This window comes from Rhamphochromis longiceps, linkage group LG22 (genome assembly GCF_057381845.1).
Source record: "Rhamphochromis longiceps isolate RC_006_pf linkage group LG22, R_longiceps_female_GT1.1, whole genome shotgun sequence".
Classification (NCBI taxonomy): Eukaryota; Metazoa; Chordata; class Actinopteri; order Cichliformes; family Cichlidae; genus Rhamphochromis; species Rhamphochromis longiceps.
Window position 1 is genome coordinate 4,824,585 of NC_140577.1, and position 21,013 is coordinate 4,845,597.

Sequence of the window (21,013 nt, forward strand, 5' to 3'; positions counted from 1 at the left end):
ATAACAACAAGGCACTTAAAACTGTGGCTGGCATCTCATGAAATATGCATATTGTAAAAGGCACATTATGCTCCTGAGCAAGTGGTGGCACATATACAGCAGCTAATTCCCAATATCTTAGAAATGCAGCTCCATGAATAGCGTGTGGTGGATGTTTAAAGAGTCAGAAGCGATTAGGGAGTGACAGAAAGAGACAAACACGTCTAGATTTAGGCTCAACAGATTTACGTCTCCCTTCTGTGGTCGCATGGATTAGCTCGTGGCTATCAAATGTAAACAGGAAAATGCTTGCAGTCTAATTTTAACATTTCTGACCTGGACCACATCAGCCTAGTCATTCTGCTTTTTACATACCGCAGAGGAATGTCAATGTAAGTCCTGGAGTGGAAAATCATGATATGCTCACCCGTATCTCATCCAATTACAGCTTTATGTCATGGTTTACTTGGTCAGGGAAAATCAAGATCATCATAAATGTACAGCCCAGTCTCATAGTAGAATTTTAAATACTATTACATATTTTCTGAACCTAACCATTTATGTTTTTAAAGTTTCAACAACAACATAAAATATCACAGGCCAAGTGTAGAATCTGGTCCCGTGAGAGACTCAAACTGTGGTCGCTGGTATGAGTGCTGAGATTCTTCACACCACCACCAACCCCTTCAGCCTCCAGCCCCAATATTCACTTTTTCCCATTTAAAAGTGGAAAATATTCATTTAGTGTACACATGACACCAGCCAGACAAACAGCTGTGTTCAGGAAAACAAAAATAAGGATGGGAAAATTTGTTTCCAGAAACAAAAATCAGCAGATAAAGGGTGTGACTAGTTCACAGACTGTACTAAAATGCATGCACATGTGAAGTGAGGGAAAAAGGTCTGCCAAAAACCACCACACCTCCTAAACAGATATTCCCAACTTGTCATGTTTCACATGTATTTCCAGCAGCACCATGAACACACCATGATGCTCATTTGGTAAAGCGGTAGTTTGTACACAGCCTCAAAATGCAGAGTACAGAAACCAGCGGATGACATGACAGTGACAACCATGTTTTATGGACAGTGTTTGATCTCGGTACTCTCTGTGTCGGTTAAATTCTTTGCATAGATCTGCAAAACAGGGCGACTGTAAATCCCACATAAGGCAGATGATAAAGCAGGTTATGCACTGGGCATGTAACCTTGATAGGTTACTACTGCATGAGTGTGTAGCATCCTCATTTTTTCTGCCCGTCAACTGTGACATCTGATTTCTAAAACCCAGGGCAGAGATGGAAAATGCTCAGCTTTAAGAAAGAAAATGAGATTTCACAAGCAAGGGTGATGACTTGGAGTCTCTAGGAGCCAGCTTGCAACTTTAACTTTTTACCTTCATGGTATTTTCAGAGTTATAGACCCAAAATACATAAGAATGGAGGTGAAATTTGTCCAGTCCCAAGCCCAGATACACATGAGTGGTCGCTTGAGAGAAAGCACCCAGCACCGCCAAATCAAACATCCAGGGAGCCACCGAAAGTACCTTCCTCCTATTCTCCCTCGTGTTTTTGATCCTTCATAAGCCCATAAATACAGGGCATATCAGCGTGAAATTTTGCAAGCTAAAAATATGTTTACACTAACTCCAAATGCTACAATCACATTTTTGTTTAGCAGGATCTTTTACTATAACCAGCTTGGGACATATCAATATTATGGAAAATAGCAGATTTCCATTAGCACGGCTGCATGTATACCCAGGATATGAATGGAGCTCTGTGCTGGGTCCACCCCACCTCTCGCCCTACGACAGCTGGAAAAGGCTCAGGCACACCCACCACCCTGAACTAAATAAACAACAACTGCACTAATTTAATGTCTATGATGCAGAGTAACAGAAATAAGCACTGGTACCCTGGATGTTTGATCTGTTTTCTGATAAGTCACAAGAGAAAGCTATGACAGGTCTCCTTTCTCCTACATTTTTATACCAGACTGACATTGTAGCCGTAACTGCCTGAGAAATGAGTCAAAATGATTGTATAAGAGTGATGTTTAAATATTTAAAAATTCCATAATTTTGACATATTTTCATAGTACGAAAGTAACATTTTGATTTCATACCCTTGTATTTCTAATCTCTTAAATACATCAGACTTTTATTTGATCCACTGTGTGTTTGCTAATGAAGATAACAGGAGTGATGAGGAAATAAGCAGCAACCAGTGAGGTCGAGAGAAACCCGCTGCTGTAGCCAAGTTGTGTGAACAAACTCCAGCTTGAGCCTGGCCTTAAACAGCCTTGATGTTAAGATACTGCCGTGGCTGTGTTATTTTTAGATGAAAGTCTACCTCCTCTGTAATAATACATTACAATTTGACAGAGCCGGGGCCGTGCTGGAGCTTGATCTTTTTTTACTCATGACAACATTTTAGGGGGATACGTATATGGGTTTTTGTTTTTAATGTGACAGCTGTTCAACCGGAGAACTCACGGGAATATCATGTGATAGGATGAGTGATGCTGAATCCTGTCAAAAAAGTGTTTTTTAGCCTGCGGCGACAAGCGTCGGCTGGAGAAACCCATCAAAGTTAAAGACATCGACGGGAGGGAGAAAAAAGCCTCGAGGTTTTTTGGTATTCACACAAAGGTCTGGGTTCAGGTTACAAGACTTGTTGTGGTGAGTGTCAGAATTTTATCCCAGCATTATCATCCAAGAGCTGTGAGTGTGGTAGTACTTGTTTAAATTTTCAAAATAAAAGTATAGAACAAAGAGCTTGACACATGCTCTAGTTTCTGTGAAAGTGTGTCAGCAGTGAGCAGACTTTTGCACAGATGTCTGCCGGCGTGCACGGATGCAATGTCACCCTGTGCACAAAAACAGGTAGAAACATTTTCACTAAACCAAAACAGGAAATGCAAAGAGACAGAAAAATTTATGAGGGAAATAAAAATGATTATACTGTGTGTATACACAGTTCACTCAAAAATTTAACGACAGCACTTTGACCCTGCATGTCAACATCAAGCCTGAAAATTTCCTTGCACACCAAAGTCAGTGATGTCAGTCAGTCAGCCAATGATGCCTTATTTCAGTTTCTATGGTTATTTACGAAGATTTGATGCAAAATGGATTTCTGACTCCAGATCCAAATCTTAAATACATAAAAATTCACAAAATTTGTTATTTTTATTTATTCAAATAACAAACCTTCCACACAACCTTCCTGGTGGAGGTAAAAATAGATAACATATGCAGTCAGGAAGGATGTGGAACTTTTAAAACAACACCGTTCACCCCAAAATCTAATTTACATATCTTCCCTCTGGCTTGTATTGTAATTTATCCATTCAAATTACTTGGATGCGAGTTACCAAGCTTTGAATATATCAGCTGTAGAAATGCCTGCCTTCCTTTGAATAGAATCAAAATGGATGGCACTTAGCTTTAAAAAAAACAAAACAAAACCTTTGAGGTGAAAATAAATCATCATGACCTGGTTATTCAGAAAACTCCACAAGTTTCATGTAGGAACCTTCTTCTACCTGCAGTCGCCAAAATAAAAAGCTGCCTGACAACAAGCTTACATGGCAGTTCACGCTATCAGTGTTTAGACCTTGGCAAAATCTCATCGCTGATGGATACATACTTCCTCCTGCAAAGTAATAATGTGCATAAATGTAATTTTGAACTGTCTTTTTAAATTTTAGCTCTGCCCAAGACAAACTTGTACAGGCCGAATTAACTGTGAGAAACCTCAGCAGCTTTATAAAATGATCCACTAAGGATCTTTTTATCCTATCCTGCCCATTCTGTTACATCTAATAGACAGAGACAGCAGGTAGAGAACAGTTCCTACATGAAACTGCTCACAACAGGTTTTGTTTTCTGAGTAACTGGGTCGTGAGTTTCTCATATTAATTTTTTGGCACACTGAACTAACACCAAAAAGCTAAGCACCATCTAGTTTGATTTTATTTAAAAAGAAGTGTTGGTAACTCACATCAAAAATCATTTGAATTTTTACCCAGTGACTCTGTTTCTTACCCACGAACTCCTCTTGAGTAGATCTGGATAACTCACAGATCAAAATATTACCTTTTTATCTTATGTGCAGATTTTTGCTCCCAGGAATACATGTCAAATATAATTACCGTAATTGTCGGGCTATAAGCCGCTACTTTTTGCACAAGCTTTGAACCCTGTGGCTTTTAGTCAGGTGCGGCTTTTCTATGGATTGTCCATGATTTTTGTCATATCGTAAGACGATTTGTTTTATTTGTTCCGCTATTGTACGGCACTACGTTGCCTGGCGGAAGGGCATGTGATCGGACACACATCGGGGTTCAAGAGTAGTATGTTGGTCACATGTCCATCCGCCAGGCAACATAGTGCCGTACAAGTAGCGCGAAAAACAAACTTCAAAGTAGCGCTACACGTTCAGCGGGAGGCGTGGATGACAAGCGGCCATAAACTTGCGAAAAGCAAGTTATGCCCAACTCCACCGGTGGATTCTGACAGCGTGGAAAAGTGTGAAAACATCCATGATCACCAACGGATTTCAAAGGGCTGGACTGCTGCATGATGAAGAGGAGGACACCGCCACGGCCCTTCAGAGGGTGTTCGACTCTGACACTGACAACGAGGATTTCTTTGGTTTTGAAAGTGACAACGAAGGAAAGGAGCTGAGAGTGGATGACGAAGCCATCCTGAGCCTGTTCATATCCGACACTGGGGAAGATGGTGGTGAATGACTGACTTTTCTTCTTGTTAAAGCCGTGTCGCTGCATCTGAGCCGAAAAGGTAGTCCGAATCTATTTTTCTGGTGTGCTGTAGGTTATTGTTATGTACTACATTTGTTACTCATTTATGAAGCACAGTACATGTTTCGTACTTGTAATTACCGCTACTTGTACATATACCTAAAAAGTTATGCAAATATGTACCCATAACTTGTTTTTCAAAATAATTAATAAAAGGCGTGTGTCTCCAAACAGCCATCTCTTTCCTGACAATTCCCTTTGTGCATATTCTCTTACATATGATAAGTCAACATTGAAACACCTGCGGCTTTTAGTCAGGTGCGGCTAATGTATGTACAAAACAGGATTTTCCCCTGATTTTAGCTTGTGCGGCTAATATACAGGTGCGCTCTGTAGTCCGGGAAATACGGTACCTATCAACGTAGTGGTACATATATAAGAGAAAATAAAGTAAAGCAGAGTGAAACCCTATTTAAGAAGATCGATATCAATGTGCTTGAAGGTTTTCTGTCCTTATCATCAAGTTATGTTTGGAATCCATGTTCGGATTGCACAAACTCAACAGAAAATGTGCATTCACACTTCAAAGAGACCCGACTTTGTAAAGTGGTTAGTTCTGATGTACAGTGGAGGGCAATCTGAAACTGTCAGGCCATCTGATTTAAGCAGGCAAACACATAAAAAGCACCTGAGAGGAGAATGAGCTATGTAGGTAATTTTACTGGAGGGCAGGAAAGAATCCAGTCTGACTCCAGACTAAAGAAACAGAAAGAAGCTAAAATGACAAACTTTGGCAAAATGTAGCAGTCTTTGCACACAAAGCAAATGGCCTAGATCTTGGTTCCACTTACCTCTTACCCGTGACTTCAGTGGAAATTTCAGATTCAGGCACAGACTAATTCATGTTCTACACAGTTCTTACAAGTTCATAGAAATTTCTGTTCAATTAGAACCAAATATTTGAGTTGATGATTATAATTTTTATACAGTTGTTGTAATTTGTGTTTTAACTATTTTTTTAAAGGATGTTTTATTACAAAACAAAACATCCATCAAAAAATTGTCCTCTGTTTTTTTTCAGGCTACTTAAATTTATTTTGGGCTATCAAAAACTGAAGAGTGTCTGCCCGAAGGGCTACCAGGGATTTTGAAATTTTGCGAGCCCTGTGCACATTAAACCAATCATCTGATGCTCCCGTATTTTCGTCTGTGCTTTTATTTGACACAGAACAAAGCAGGTAAATCTCCCATGCTTTAGTTAAAGTTAGAAAACCAAAACCAGATTTGTTTTAGCTTGCATGTGAAGCCAAACATTTCTAACCTGGCAGGATGAACACTTACGTAACTCCACAAACAAGCTGCTTGTGAACACATGTGACTTTTGTTTACAAGCCCTGGCTCTCTTTTAAACAAGCACTGTGACGTAATTAAGGAAATAAACCAAAGAAAATTTTCCACTTTTGGTCGCAAAACAAACTGCTTGCCAACGAAGCAGGTATAGGTGTGCTCGTGCACTATTTATCTTTTTCCGGTCAGAGTGACACATGGGCGGAGTTTATCACAGACAAAACATCAGGGGACTTTCCAACAGCAACACACATAACACAAACTCTTCATTGAGATCAAATGAGATCTTTATTGTAATTTGTGGTTAACCTAATCCACCTGGCACCTGATCATCTCACTAATGCCCTTTTACACATGCACATGCATGCACACACACACTCAGGCAGAAATCTCACCTTGGAGTTTCCTTTTATCGGCCATGACTGATGACTAGGATGATGTCTTCATGCCTTCTTTCACTGCAGGGAAAAAAAACAGGAGTCTGCATTAATAAATCCCAGGATAGGTGTCACAGAGAAAGACTAAGAATATAAAAATGAAAGGAAGCAGGATGCAGAGCGATGATGACTTGTGGAAAGATGGATGGATTGAGGACAGAGGGAGAAATGTGGACACAACTGTCCTCATTAGCTTCTAAAACTCAGTTTGGTTCTCCAGTGAGAACCTTTGGTGAGGAAGCTTCTTTAAAGGAAGCAAAAGTCGAAATGTTTCTGTGGGTGGAAGGATCATTAAAAGTTCCCAGTGCCTTTGTTTGTGATTTCTGAGGGTGTCTCACCCAGTGACTGAGGTGTTTACTTACATATGGCTCTGGCTCTATGCTGTTGTAATTATGACTACTGTACAGGTCTCCAGCTGGGAAGCATCACTCCAATCCTGACTCAAAAAGCTGGATTGAGTATCAGTAAAAATGTGCTAATCTATTCAATTCAGTTCTATGTTGCTCTGCGTTTGCCTCACCATGTGTCAGCAGCAGTGCACCAGTTGTTAGCACGAGAGCAAAAGGAGCACGGAGGAAGCTGCAAGCAAAGTGTCGGCAGTCTCGAGATATTTCACACCTGTGATGCCAACAGCTTCTCTTTGTATGTTTGTAATAGTTTGTGACTTTACTGTAAATTGTGGTTCTCTTTCTTCTTTTGTTGCCCTGCTGAAAAACTGTGTTTTTGTTGGCAGCACACTGAATTCCCGCCACTTTTCTGCAGCTGAAAATCAAAAAAAGCAACAACAAAGTTGACAGCCGCCATTCCAGGGCAGACCTTTTGATTCAATCTGACTCAGCAGTGATACCTAACACTGCTGCGCTGAGCAGATCAGATAGAGGTGAGCAGGTACGACAGGTATGGCAGAAAAGCCGTTTATGAATATAAGTGGCTTCATCAAAAGCTTGCTTTGAGCACGTGGCCTCCAAGGTTTTCATAGCAGAGAGACACCAAAGTCATTCCTCACATTTCTTCTTCTTAAACTCAACTGATGACGACTTCATTAAAACATACAGCGATTAAAACAAAAATCGAATATTTCCAATAATAAGAGCCTAATTTCAATCACAGTTTGATAAAACAATTAGTTTTATAATGAACGGTTGCTACAAAGCTCTCGTTTTATCTTATATTATGAACCAAAGGCACCCATTGCCTTCACAGCAATGCTGTAAACAGCGGATCATCCAGTCCCCACCGCCTCCACCTCTGAAATAAATTAAATTAACTAACTAAATAAATAATACAGATTACAATTACTGGAAAAACTAAACCATAAGATGTGGACTTTTGCCATAACCGAGCAGCCCTAAAGTACTTCTGCATGCAGTTACAGTTGCAGGTGGCCTGTGTAGATAAAAATGTTTGGAAAGTAGAGCTCATCAGTCAGCACAAGAATAAATATAATACCAGCTGCAGGCCTTCAGAGACAGTTTACTGTAAATATAAACCTGGCATTAAGGTATTTTGTAATTTCATACTGTCATAGTACTATGGAAGGTCATTTAGGGTTCCAGGTGATTCGAGATACAACTGACTGCAGATAAATGATCTCAATGCCTCCAGGTGGATCGCACTTACTTGAAATGCCAATACAATGTAATTACTGCACATTTGTTTTTATGAATTTATTTTTCTTTCTGTCAGATAAATACAATCTTAATCAGCCCAGTACTGATGTTTTATTCATGCTGTGGAATCGTAATTTAACTCTACTTCTGCCCCTTGATAACATAATATTGTGTGAGAACCTGTTTTGACTACAGCTGCACTAAAACACTAAAAGCAACTCAAAGCATAATGCAGGAACAGAGGTCTGATTAAGAACATCATCTCAGTGCCTCTCTCTGGTTACATACACTAACAATTAAGTTTGCTTTAAGGGTTTATATATGACAAAGTCATTAAGTCAACTGTCAGTAATTAAAGGCATTTATATACATTCACAAGTGAGTGAACAGTGAGCGAGTTTCTTTAAGCTCATTAAAGCAATCATCACCATCATTGTTTGTTAATATCGGCAGGGGGAAAATGCAATCAGCGAGAACTAATTTGACTGCAAATTGGCACAAGCCAGAGGAGCACTTAATCAGCTGCAGAAGTTCAGATTTGATACCCAATCTGTCGATGAAGGACGAGCATTATGTGCTATTATTCATCATTACTGATCGCACAACAGGTCAGCCTCATGGTCACTACCGAAACAATGCTGTTTTTTGTTAGGGATTCACCAGCACCAGTGGCCAGTGTTTACATAACAGTTTCATTAGATGGCTCTGTGTTCAATGATTTATCATTATGCAGATTTATTTTTGTCCCTGCAAAACAACCAACGGTCCTGTCCATGAGCTCTCCTCATGTAACTTCTCCTGGCATCTCCACACGGTCGGATATCCCCGTGCTGGTACTGTTCCCAGATCGCCAAAACTAATGTCCCAGGTTCAACACTGCCAGTGACCGAGCTCATTGTTGTGATGTCATAGTTTTGCACCATCACACCACATACCAAACCGCAACTCCATAACTGTAACTACAAACACAATTTAAACCTAAATGCCTGCTTTCTCTGACTTTTGTGGACACTAGCAGATTATTTTTCCACATCTCAAAACTATGACATTATAGCAATATGATTGATCATTTGCAATGTTAAACCTGGACAAATATAGTCCATGTTATATAGCACCAACACGGGAACATCAGACACAGCAAAGCTTCCTGTGATGCCGTGTCTCGCTGGAGGAGCTGGACAACCTGCACACACCTGAATGGTTGCAGTTACTGCCTCATGCTACCAGCAGGAACAAAAACCCTTAAAAGTTGGGAGGGCTAAGCAGAGAGCAATGGTCTGCCATCAACACCTGCTTAAACCATTCCCTTTTTGGGGGTCGTCTTGATGTTGATGCCCCAGTGCACCTGTTGTCACTTAGATTTGTACTAAAGCAGCTGAAATGGATTCCTGGTGGTTTATGCTTCCTAATTGGACGGACTGACATCACTGAAGTTTAACTTACTTTATGTAAAACCGGGCTGCTCAAGTTTTCCCTCGATTTTAAAAGCAGCCAGCGAGAACAATAATGTCTTCAATGCTGATAGTAAATTTTCTGGATTTATTAATTAATTATTATAAGCCAATCGATAGACAACTGTAAGTCTGAGATATTGGAACCATTTAAGCACTAAGGTAACACAGTGAGTCAAACTCCAAGAGCCAAAAATGTTATAATTATGATAATAAATGTTTAGACTTGGAGTGAAACAGAAAACAAATAAATTTCTTTTCTATTTTCTAGCAGGTTAAGAAGCCAAAACCTTATGATAAGCAGCATAATCGAAAAAAGCCACACACAGATGAATATAGATCCTGAAATATTTCAATTCTAACTTCAAAGACATAAGAGCTGCTTCGTTGATTGGACACCCATCAAATTGAGAAGATGATCCTCATGCCTCAGAAAGCGACCAAAGTACACTTAACAAAGTCAAGTAAGGACAGGCGGTGCAGACATGTTATTAATGAGCAGCCTGAGGTGAGGCTGAGAAGATGCTGTGTCAGCTTTAAGGCGCAAACTAGCAGCACGCCACTTGTCAGGTTCAGACACGGGCCATTAAAGAAAGGCATATGTGACGACGCCGGCACCGCTACTGCTTGTGATGCTCTTTTGACACATAAGCTGAGTGAAACTAAGAGCTACAGAAAAAACATTTACATTTTTATTTGTGTTGCAGGAAGTGTGTCCGAGACAAAAAGTGATGCAGCAGGTTTGACCCCTGTTCTTAAAATGCAAATTAGGAGGAGATGAACATTTAATCACAATCAAAAACAAAAATGGCTCCTTTGCATTGGATCTTGTTTCAATTTACTTTTTAAAGGTGCACCACACAAGATTTTTTTCTCTTTGCATGTTTCTGTTTGTGGAGTACCATCTGACACCTTTTACTGTTCTGTCAGGTAGGTAGCATGCATTCTTCTAACTCTTTGGTTAATGATGATTAGCAAATGTTCCCTGGCAGTAGCATTGCATGGTAAAAATGCATGCAGCCTACCTTTTTCCATTTTCAGTAGGCTTCAAACACCTTGCCTGTGGCTATCTGCTGATACAGAGTACTGATCCAGTAGCAGAGTTATATTAATAAGCTCCATCTCAGAGGAAGAGACTGCAAGTCATTCTTTTTGTTCAAGACAACAGCTGAAGTGAAAAAATTCTAATTGAGTTGAGCCGCTTTATGTTACCCTACGTGTAATAAAAGCTTTCTAACCATTGTGAAACCAAACCAACATCACTCTAGTTTCAACATGATATAATGACCAAACATAAGAGTGAAAGATTGAAGCCAATGCATCAACTCAGCTGAACTTTTCAGTCACATCAGCTTACTTTAACCACAGTCTGCAGTTAAATAAAAAAGGTTTTGCAAACATACAAAGAAAAGCTGCGGTGTACCAGCCATGAAACACCACCGAACTGCTGCTGCTGCTTTGTTAGCCTCCTCCATGCTACGTAAGCACGATCAACTGCTACCAGCTGCAGTCCGAGTCCATCCACGGGATGAGGAACTCATTGAAGAGGCAGCCAATATCACTATTTATTGTCTCAAAGGACACATTAGTAATCAACTGACATGACTTTTTCATGGACGATACAGATAATTAACAACCAAGACTGACCACCAGTATTTGGTACATTATTACATTTGCAGTACAAAACATAAAAACTTTGCAGTCAATATTTGGATATCTGGAAAATGTAAAAAAACATGGTAATGGTAAATGGCCTGTATTTGTATAGCGCTTGTAAAATGTTTTTAAAGATGGCTGTCTATGGTTACCACATGATGACAGAAGACTTCTTACAGCTGTTTTAACCTTCTGCAATGACAGCCTATAACATAACCTATGCTGACGCGCCTGCAGGCATTCATGCTTGTATGTGGTGCATTACACGTTAATTACCTTGTGGTTGTGTCCTGGTATTTTAGATGCAGTGCCAGCCTTGATAGAAAAAAATGCTGGGACTTTTGTGATGGGTTTTTTTTCTACAGGCAAACATATTTGACCCTCAACTTTTTCAACTTCTTTGTACATTCCCTCACATCCCTCCCTCCTGAAACTGCTGACATCTGAGAGTCCTTACATTGAGGCTATGATTATTATAATCTCGCCGATTTATTTAAAAACTGCAACACAAAAGTAGCTGAAATGCAAAGGAGGAGTCCAAGGTACTGAACAGGCCAATTACAGTAGCTGTGGGCTGTGTCAACATGATATGTAATTATGTTTCTAAGTAGGTGCACATATAGGTTATAGAGGTCTCTGCAGCATAGGTTTACTACAGATGTACTGATCCCCAGTTACAAGGGAGAAATCTATGGATTCACAAAGGCCACACTTTGTTTCATCATTGTTCACTCATTCAAGGCATGGAGCACATGTCCTATACAATTTTATTTTATGTTCCTGTCCTGTGGCTAAAGTGAGACTGTCAGAGATTTGCACACCTTTAGTTTTTGAGTTTAGATGCCGAGTGATACAAGGCACATAGAGGTAAATGCCAAGAAAAAAAACAAACGGCACTGTCATCACCTTTTACATCCCGATAAACTTCCAGAGTGGAAAAAAAGTATTTCTCCAGAGGGTTTATTATCCATGTGTGGACCCAAAGGCCATTTTATGTGAAGAAGGCCTTTAGCTTTAATCATGACTGGTACACACAGTACCTTATTTGAACCACTGATTTAAAAACAAAAAATGTGTGATATGCTTTACCAGCTGCAAAACAAATGAACCAAGCAGTTAAAAAATAAAATCATTTTGTTGCAGCACTGGAAGAAGGGAATTTCCATTGGAGGTGGATGAAACCTCTTTGAGAAACTGCCAAACGCTTGTCACTGTATAAACAAAAATTTTAAAAAAGGACTCCAGGTGACTCCGGCATGTAAAGCCAGGGTTTTCCTGCATAAGACAAATTTTGCTACCCCCTCAAAAAGAGACCCCCCCCCCCCTGCGTAAAGTACATTATTGCCTATGAAATGGCCAAAAAAACAAGTTAAAAAACACTTGTGTGATTTGTGACTTTGTCTTCTGGTTATCAGCTTTTCCTTGTTTTGTTTATTATGTATGCTGCCTATTTTTAGTTTAATCTACACTTTGATCATTCCACTTCTGTATGTCTGCCAAAGCATTCTGTAAACTGTGTTTTTTTTAAAGGTGCAGCATAAATAAAATTGTATTCTATTTCTGTGATGACAAGTTATGTAGGAAGTTCAACTTTCAGGGTTTGGGATTAATAGGTGATTGAAGCCTTTGTGGTGCTGTTGAACTTTGTATGCTTGCTAAAGGTAATCTCACATTAAACCACCTTAGCTAACTAAACTCCCAGCTGTGTGTACTTATTTGCTAACTCTTTGTCCTCTACTCGGTTTCTGGGATCAAAACTTTTGCGGGAAACCTGGACTCCGACTTAAAAGAGCCTCACTGTTTAGTAACTGAGTCCTAGTCTGAATAACAGAACTACAATAAAGAAACACTGTCAAATAAGCTCCAGCATTAGTTTTACACACATCTGCACACATCTGGAGACAGCCCCTTCCTGTCCACACTGAACTAAGTTTGGACCAACAGAGGACGCCTAGCCTTTTATGACCGTGTCTGACAGCCGGGCTGCTCTTTGAGAGGCTTTGAGCAGACACCCAGGTGGCGTTTGTGCACCGGGGAGTAGTATTTGTTAGCCCGGGATGTTTACAAACAATGCGGGCATCATTACTCTGAGAGCAGCTCCAGCCCAGCACATACACTTCAAAACAAACTCAACTTCGCGTTACACACCGCGGCTCGGCAGAGGAAGTTCCGACTCTAATGCAAACGCGCACACTTGAAGTTGTTGGCAGTACCGAGAGCTGCAGCTTCCCACTGGCTGCGCTATTTGATGTGGGAGACACAATTTGGAGAGGGGGGAGAGAGAAAATAGGGGGAAGGCACACAAATTCATCACTTCTGGCTCGACCGTCACTTTACCTGGATTTTTCCGAGGTGCGAGTGCTTTCCTCAGTCGCCACACTCCGCTAAATCTTCAGCGATTCACCACGAAGGGTTATTTCCTTTAAAAAAAATGTCAATTCTTCTCGCTAAACAATCACTCCGCACATCCAAGATGGCTACCAGGAACACCTCCTCCTCCGATGCCCTGTTGGACAAGAGTTCCGCCTAGCTCGACTGTGATTGGGCACCGAAGGCGGCTCCCGCGCTTCTATTCGGTGAAACCGGTTGTCAGTCCAAACAGGCTGGTTTTACTACTTCCAGCGTAGCTCCTGCTCTGATTGGCCCGCTCAGAAAGGTTAAAGGGTAAACTGAGTTTACGACCTCCCCCCGCACCCTCAGACACTAAACGCACCCCCTGTGTGCTGCAATGTCTTGTGGGAAATGAAGTTTGTGCAGTTGTCATTTATTTTCTATTTTTCTATTTTGAACGCCATGACAGTAAACGTTTATTATAATGTTGTTTTTCTGCTAAAAACTAAAAGAGTAGTTTATAATAGATAAATACATAAATATAAACGTATACAAGCTGTTTATTTTAGTGGGTACAAGTTTGAATATTTTGCATAATTCAACGCTTAGTCAATGCTTAGTCAAAAAACTGAGACCTCTTTGCATATTGCAAATAACAATTTAATGAATGTGTCTGTGAAGGTTCTCAGTCATCCAGGTCATCGTAGTCAAAGGAGCTTGCAAAGAAAAGCGTCTGGACTTCTTTAAGTTGCTTGAAGACGTTTCACCTCTCATCCGAGAAGCTTCTTCAGTTCTAAGGTCAAATGGTGGAGAGTCCCAGATATAAACCTAGTGGGAGTGACCCCCCACAGAGGGACAAAAGGACCCCCTGATGATCCTCTAATTCGCATGATAAGGTGGGGCCAGGTTTCACAGTGAACACACCCGAAACTCTGGCTGATTGGGACCCACGCCCAGTTTCCCACCTTGGCTTAGGCGATTAGAGGATCATCAGGGGGTCCCTTTGTCCCTCTGTGGGGGGATACTCCCACTAGGTTTAAATCTGGGACTCTCCACCATTTGACCTTAGAACTGAAGAAGCTTCTCGGATGAGAAGTGAAACGTCTTCAAGCAACTTAAAGAAGTCCAGACGCTTTTCTTTGCAAGCTCCTTTGACAATTTAATGAATGGCATTATTACATAGAGTACTGTGCAAAAGTCTTGAGCCATGCTGTCATGCTGAAAATGAAGCTGTTCCCAGCTGCTTTCACAGTTATTACAATATCACCTGTTTTCATAGGATCTCCAACAAACCAGCTGAAATGAAGCTCCAAACCATCACAGAGCTTCCACCAGGTTGTACAGATGCCCATAGCCACAACTCTCCTGTGACCTCCCATGTACTCCTGCAAATATTGATAACAAATTGTAGCCAAACCTTCAAAATTGGATTCAGCACTATTTTAGACCAGTTGCCTTTAATGTGCATTCGAGTTATTGTGTAATTTGGCATACCTCAGCCTTTTTCCCCCTCCTTTGCTAAGAATGGCTTCCTGACAGCCATTTTCCACTGAGACCATTTCTTTAGTGAACAGTAGATATAACTGAAGAGTCAGATGCATCTCTCAGGTCTTTGCTGGATGTTTGCTGTCATTTTGGAAGGATTCAAGTAAAGAAATGGGAACAAATTGTGTGTTTTTGCAACAGGGTGCAAGTTACAAAGTGTCTAAGACACAATTTAAAATGGGATCTTTGCGTGTAGACAAAACTGAACTATTTCTTGAGTTTGGTGCTTTTTTAATGCTTGAAAGGCTCATAGATCAGTGCAGTGGTTCCCAAACTTTTTTTGCCAGGCCCCCTTTGTTTTACAAGAAAAATGTAAAACACACACACGCACGCACGAACACATCCTCCAACCACACGCACCCATATTTTGCTCCATTGCGGTTTATTTCACACCTCAAACAATTTGCAAACAATTAAGCAAATACAAGTAGCCTAATCTGCAATAAATTACAGGTAGTAATGAAATAAACTACTAAATCTTTTACGCTACGTCCGCACCTACACGGGTATTTTTGAAAACGCAGCTGTTTCGTCCACACGTAAACGGCGTTTGGAATCAACGAAAACAGATTTTTTTAAAAACTCCTTTTTTGCGTTTACGTGTGGACGAGGAATACAGAGTTCGTCACGTAACGTCAAAGGTATGTGCCTTTTTTCACGTCACGCTGTGCTCCACGTTATTGTTTAGATGAGATGAATTGCAGAATGGCAGATAGAAACAAAAATACTGTTAATCTGACTATCTTCAGGTTTTACACGCTTATACACACGCAGTTACAGTCAGAGGCGTCATTTTGGAAAAAAAAAAAAAAAAAAAGCAAGCCTTCTTCAGTTTGCATAATGACTGAAACTAGCCCACTGGTGAACAACGGGCTGTGAGGTCAGTTTCATCATTAGATTAGTGAAAAAATAAAATAAATAAAATTACAAGCAAATCCCAAATGATGTGGAGCATAAAATAGACCTATAATAAACCCATATGTAATATATACATTTAGATGTACATGAAAAAAAACTGGGAAAAGATTTTTATGTTTTGAGCCCGGATCAATATTAAATGTTTTGGATCCCATTGATCCCTAATAACAATTTCTCTTTATTAATGAACTAATTCCCCAAATTCTTCCACTGGAGGGCGCTAGAGTCTGCAAGTCTAATTTTTCTTTTTTTAGATAACATCTTTTTAGCAAAACATTTAAGTCTAATTTGATTTCTTTAGCTCTTAATGACTTTGTTTGTAAACACTGAGCTCAGCACGTTGTCACTTTGTCAGCCTCATTACATCAAATGAGTCAGAGTCAGGAAAACAATACATTAATACATTTAAGGTTATTTAATCTATTGTACAGTATTGCATTTTACATGTTATGTTATCAGAATTGAAAAAAGAAAAAAAATTCACATCACCGTTAATACTTTCACATTTAACTTAAACAACTTTTGTATGAAACACATCAATGAATAAAGTTTTTTTAATGAAACATCAAAAATCCATGTACATCATTTCAGTGCAAAAGGAAAAATCAAACACTAAGCCAAAAATAAAGATAATAAATATTTCTCTCTTATATAACAAAACTTTGAGGCACATTTACTCGAACTTCTGTCTCTTATACCTGCTCTATAAAATATCTGCAGGTACTGATGAATCAGACGGTTCCCTCAAGAAAATTATAATACCTCAGAGATGAGTTATTATAATTAACAACATATGCGCTCTCTCTTTTTAATTCTTCAGTTAATTTTTAGGGTAAAGCAAAAAAAACAAAAACAAAAAAACCCCCCAAAAAACAAGTACTTCAGTCTTCAGTGTGAAACACTGTCATAGCTCAGAGGAGTAAAAAACTACTCTCAACTGTAATAGCTGCACAAGGAAAAACAAACAAAAACATAAATAAAGCAGTTCAATGAAAATAAATAAATCAGAATATGCCCTGTAATTTGGCATTTAATCTTCTCACATCCTATTATATATTCTGACTTTAAGAAAAATGAGAACAAAGTGCAGAAAGCTCCCACCAGCTGGTCCTGCTGCCCGCCTCGCTCCGCTCTCAGTTTCTGAACCTGTAGGAGATGGGCAGCAGCTTGTGAGTCTTCTTCATGGTCTGGACTTTGGCGTGCGTCTCGTCATCCATCGTCTTGTAGCACCTCCGGGCGTAATCCAACAGCTTCTCCTTCGACGCCTCAAACTCTCCGACTTCTGACACCTGCAGGAAATGTTGGACTGTTCACGGATTCTAAAATAATTTCAGTTTTATAATATGCAAACAGAAGCTCTATGCAGTTATTCCTATCAAGTTTTCTTATTTTTAGAGAATCCTACATGCAAAGAATTATTTCAACACTAGAAACTTTAATAGAAACGTCTCCTTGAGTCTAAGCGCTTTACTTGGAAAGTGTGATAAACTTAGAGTGAATCATTGGAGTTCCTTAAAATGTAGACTTTAAAAAAGAAATAGTGGAAATTCACAGATACAATACAGATGGCAAATTATTATTATTTTTCTTCAAATTACTTAGTTGAAAAAACAGCTCAATAAAACAGGAAATCAGAGGAGTCCTCACCTTCTCTGGAGCCACCAGCAGCAGCTCGGCGATGGGGGAGGTGGAGGCCATGGTGTTTCGGTCGACTCCGTGGATCTGGAAGGCTCTGGACATGCTCCTCACCCGCTGGTAGGTGGACAGGATCTTCTTGTAACGGATCAAAACCCCGTCTGGGTCTTTAACTGATGGAAGGAACATAAAATGCTGAGTGAAGTAAGTGTGTCATAGACAGGAGGCTGAGGCTCCAGCACAGTGTTGTTGTAGCGTTTTTGTTTCCTGCTGATTCAGAATGATGAGTTTCTAATAACGACTTCTTAGCTGGGGTTAGAAATGCAAGTCGAGCCCATATTATGTATATTTGACAACATGGGGGAGTTTGGATAAAAATGTTTTTGGGATTAAAAACAGAGTTCTGGATTTTAACACGACTTTTGTTTTTTAAACTTTTCACATCAGAACCAAAACAAGATTTATGTGAATTATAGTTATATTACATCATGTCTTCTGTCACATGACTCTCACCTCTCTGTCGTTCCCTCCCGTGTGTGATCCTGAAGACCCTCCTCATCTTCATCCTTGGCTCTCCACTGACCCGCCCTCTGCCCTTCTTCCTAATCCCCTTCTCTACTGAAGAGTCCACATCTTCCTCCTCTTCCTCCTCTTCTTCTTCTTCCTCCACATACTCGTCCTCGGTGTAGTATTTGTCTTCTTCCACGTGAAACTCCTGCTTGGTTACAGCTACAAAAACCCCAACAAAACAAAAACATGACAAAAAGACTTCTCTACTTTAAAGTTAAGCATTTAGAACATATTCATTTACATACGTGTGTCAGCATCTTCCTCACCAGCGTTGCGGCGGCTCCGAGATCCTGATCCCTGGATGCGTTTGAGGGTCATCCCGGACCTGGTGGTCATGGGGGACGGAGGGGAAGGAGAGCTGGCAGGCTGGATCTTCACACCACGCTGGGCATCCCCGCTCCACTCTATAATTGGGAAAACACAAAATCAAATGCTTTTTTATTTCTGAAAACTTTAAATGGGGTGAGAGTCAACGAGCCTGACCCTCAGGACTCCTCATGCTGACGATGAAGCGGTCCAGCTGGCAGCGCAGGAAGTTGCGTTCCTCCTCGAGCTCCTCGATGCGCTTCTGCAGCCAGGCGTTCTTCTCCAGAGTGACGTAGAGGTGAGCGCGCAGGTTAGAGATCAGGATGAAGGTGCTGTACTGAGAGTGAGGAGGCTCCTGCACCACTGGCTCTGCAGGAGGAGGAAGACGAGGGAAAAGACGGGAAATAATGAATACATACATACATATCTCAAGTTAACAGTTTATGAATACGTATTATACCAGGAAGCCAAAAAATACATGTTTTGTCGAAATGTTTTTGGACAGTGACATGTTTGTAGTTTTGCTTCTATAAACCAGCACCATGTGTTTAAAATCAAACAATCGGGATGTGATTGAAGCTGTTCTTTCTAGTTTTTGGTCAAAGAATTTAACAAAAGCATCAACTGTTTGGGAATTACAAACATTTTCAGTGACATACCATCCATCATCTGCTGGCCTTGGTTCAGGTGATAGGGAGGAGGTCGTTCTATATTCTCCTCCAGGGGAAAGGAGACCTCGTAGGCATTTAGATATAAACCTCCTCCTCCTCCTCCTCCTCCTGCTGCTGATGAAGATGATGCTGCAGCTGCTAATGATGACTGGGGCATGTAGTGCTCTGACATAAAAAAAGAAAAGAGGAAAAAACTCAAAAATAGTAACTAATAAACCTGAAGTCTGTGAAAAATGTTTCCATCTTGCCTTTAATAAATATTATCAGTATGAACATTTTAATATGTTAGGTGATATTCCACACAACAAGAGTGTGTCTCTCTGTCCACCATCTATTGTTTCATACACAAACACTAAGTTCACACTGAGGCCTTAGTGCTGAACGTACAGGCATATATATATATATATATATATATATATATATATATATATATATATATATATATATACACACACACACACACACAATTATTGTTATTATTGGGCCACATTAGTAATAATTCTGTGGTTTTAACGTTCAGCCACAACTTTATTTTCTCTTGCTCATCCCCAAAGGTTGTGCCTTATTTAGGAAATGCTCTCAATTAAAAAGTCATTTTTATAGAGATTAATAAATTCAGTTTTTCAAAATCCCGAGTCAAAGCATAATACAAAAATAAGTAGCAGTGACAGAATTTTGCTATAATTGATAAACTCATACCTTTTCCCTTTAGCTTTACTAGCTTAACGTCCTACCCAAATTCAAAGACATAATATTTATAAAATATATATATATAATAATATGAAACAAAATAACGAAGCGAAAGTTTACGTTTTAAAAAGAGACTCTTATGGTTGACGAATGCAGATTAATTACTGCTTATCAGTCGCTTGTTAAGGTTAATAAACCAACAACTCACCGAGGTTACTCGCATAGCCTGGTAGCCCGCTTACGCTTTAGAAAAACGGCGTGAAAGCCCAAAGAGTGAAGCGAAAAGAAGGAAGCAGAGCATCAATAAAACAGTCATTACAGAAAACTAGCAAACAAACAAGAACCGTGTATTTAAAAGTAAAAGTGATGTCAGGACACAAAAGGGCAGCCAGCACTGCTTCTCAGGAATGTTTGTGATCAGGTTTTAGCTGCGTTAAAGCTAAAGGCGAGTCCACTTTTCATTCTTTTAACATGTGCAGGGAAGAAAAAGAAAGAGTGCGTTTGGAGAAGGTGTAAAAGTTTAAATGTCTGACTCCTGGCGCTCGTACGCCTGCTGTGGGCAAGTGGATGGGCCGCATGTTGTTACCTGGTGGGCTTGCATCCTCTCTGCTGGTGGAAGGATTCATGGCTGAGAGGTCTGCCGGGCAGCAGCTACAGAGCGGTAATAAACCGCGTGTTTGGATAAACCTGTTATTATTTGTCTCCAGTAGTTCTGTGCGCAGTTATACTTCAGTAATATGACCTGAAACCAGCCACACCTGCGGCCCTACAGCCCGCCTCGCACACTCCCGGTGGCAATTACCTGATTATACTGGCGGGAACAGGTGTACCGCGCGCAGATTTAGTTGTTTCACACATGCGCAGAGGGGCGGTGTTTTTTTGTTTTTTTTTTACCCCCTAAAAGATTTCCATTCAAATTAAAAGAAATATCTAAAAAGTGTTAAAAGGGACCTTATTATTCTTTATTAATCAATAAAACACTCACATTAAATAAATACAGTGAAACTATAACAATAAAAAGTGCGTTTTAAAAATAAATTTCTTTGCGTTTATGAAGCTGTAAAATGCCAAGAAGCAAAGGAAAAGAAAAAGAAGAAGAG

General features: G+C 40.0%; 2 protein-coding genes across 3 annotated transcripts in view; both read right to left on the reverse strand.

The window, feature by feature from the left end:
* Positions 1–13,736, reverse strand: part of LOC146643173 (CCR4-NOT transcription complex subunit 3-like) — a 42,162-nt gene extending 28,426 nt beyond the window's left edge. Inside the window, exons 1-2 of the mRNA XM_085395801.1 lie at positions 13,585–13,736; positions 6,489–6,551 (exon numbers count right to left, since the gene is read on the reverse strand). Coding sequence (XP_085251927.1) covers positions 6,489–6,513 — 25 coding nt within the window. The 5' untranslated portion in view covers positions 6,514–6,551; positions 13,585–13,736. The remainder of the gene's footprint in view (positions 1–6,488; positions 6,552–13,584) is intronic.
* Positions 13,737–16,475: 2,739 nt separating this feature from the next.
* LOC146643174 (coiled-coil domain-containing protein 106-like) lies at positions 16,476–20,684 on the reverse strand. 2 transcript variants are annotated; one of them, XM_085396350.1, is made up of 7 exons: positions 20,500–20,684; positions 19,212–19,388; positions 18,730–18,921; positions 18,513–18,650; positions 18,190–18,405; positions 17,689–17,849; positions 16,476–17,330 (listed from the first exon to the last, which is right to left on the reverse strand). In XM_085396350.1, exons 1-7 carry the CDS (start codon positions 20,537–20,539, stop codon positions 17,175–17,177), a joined length of 1,080 nt encoding a protein of 359 aa, XP_085252476.1. In that variant the 5' UTR covers positions 20,540–20,684; the 3' UTR covers positions 16,476–17,174. The 2 variants fall into 2 exon arrangements, with proteins under 2 accessions (XP_085252476.1, XP_085252474.1); XM_085396348.1 differs by having other exon boundaries at positions 18,492–18,650.
* Positions 20,685–21,013: the final 329 nt, after the last annotated feature.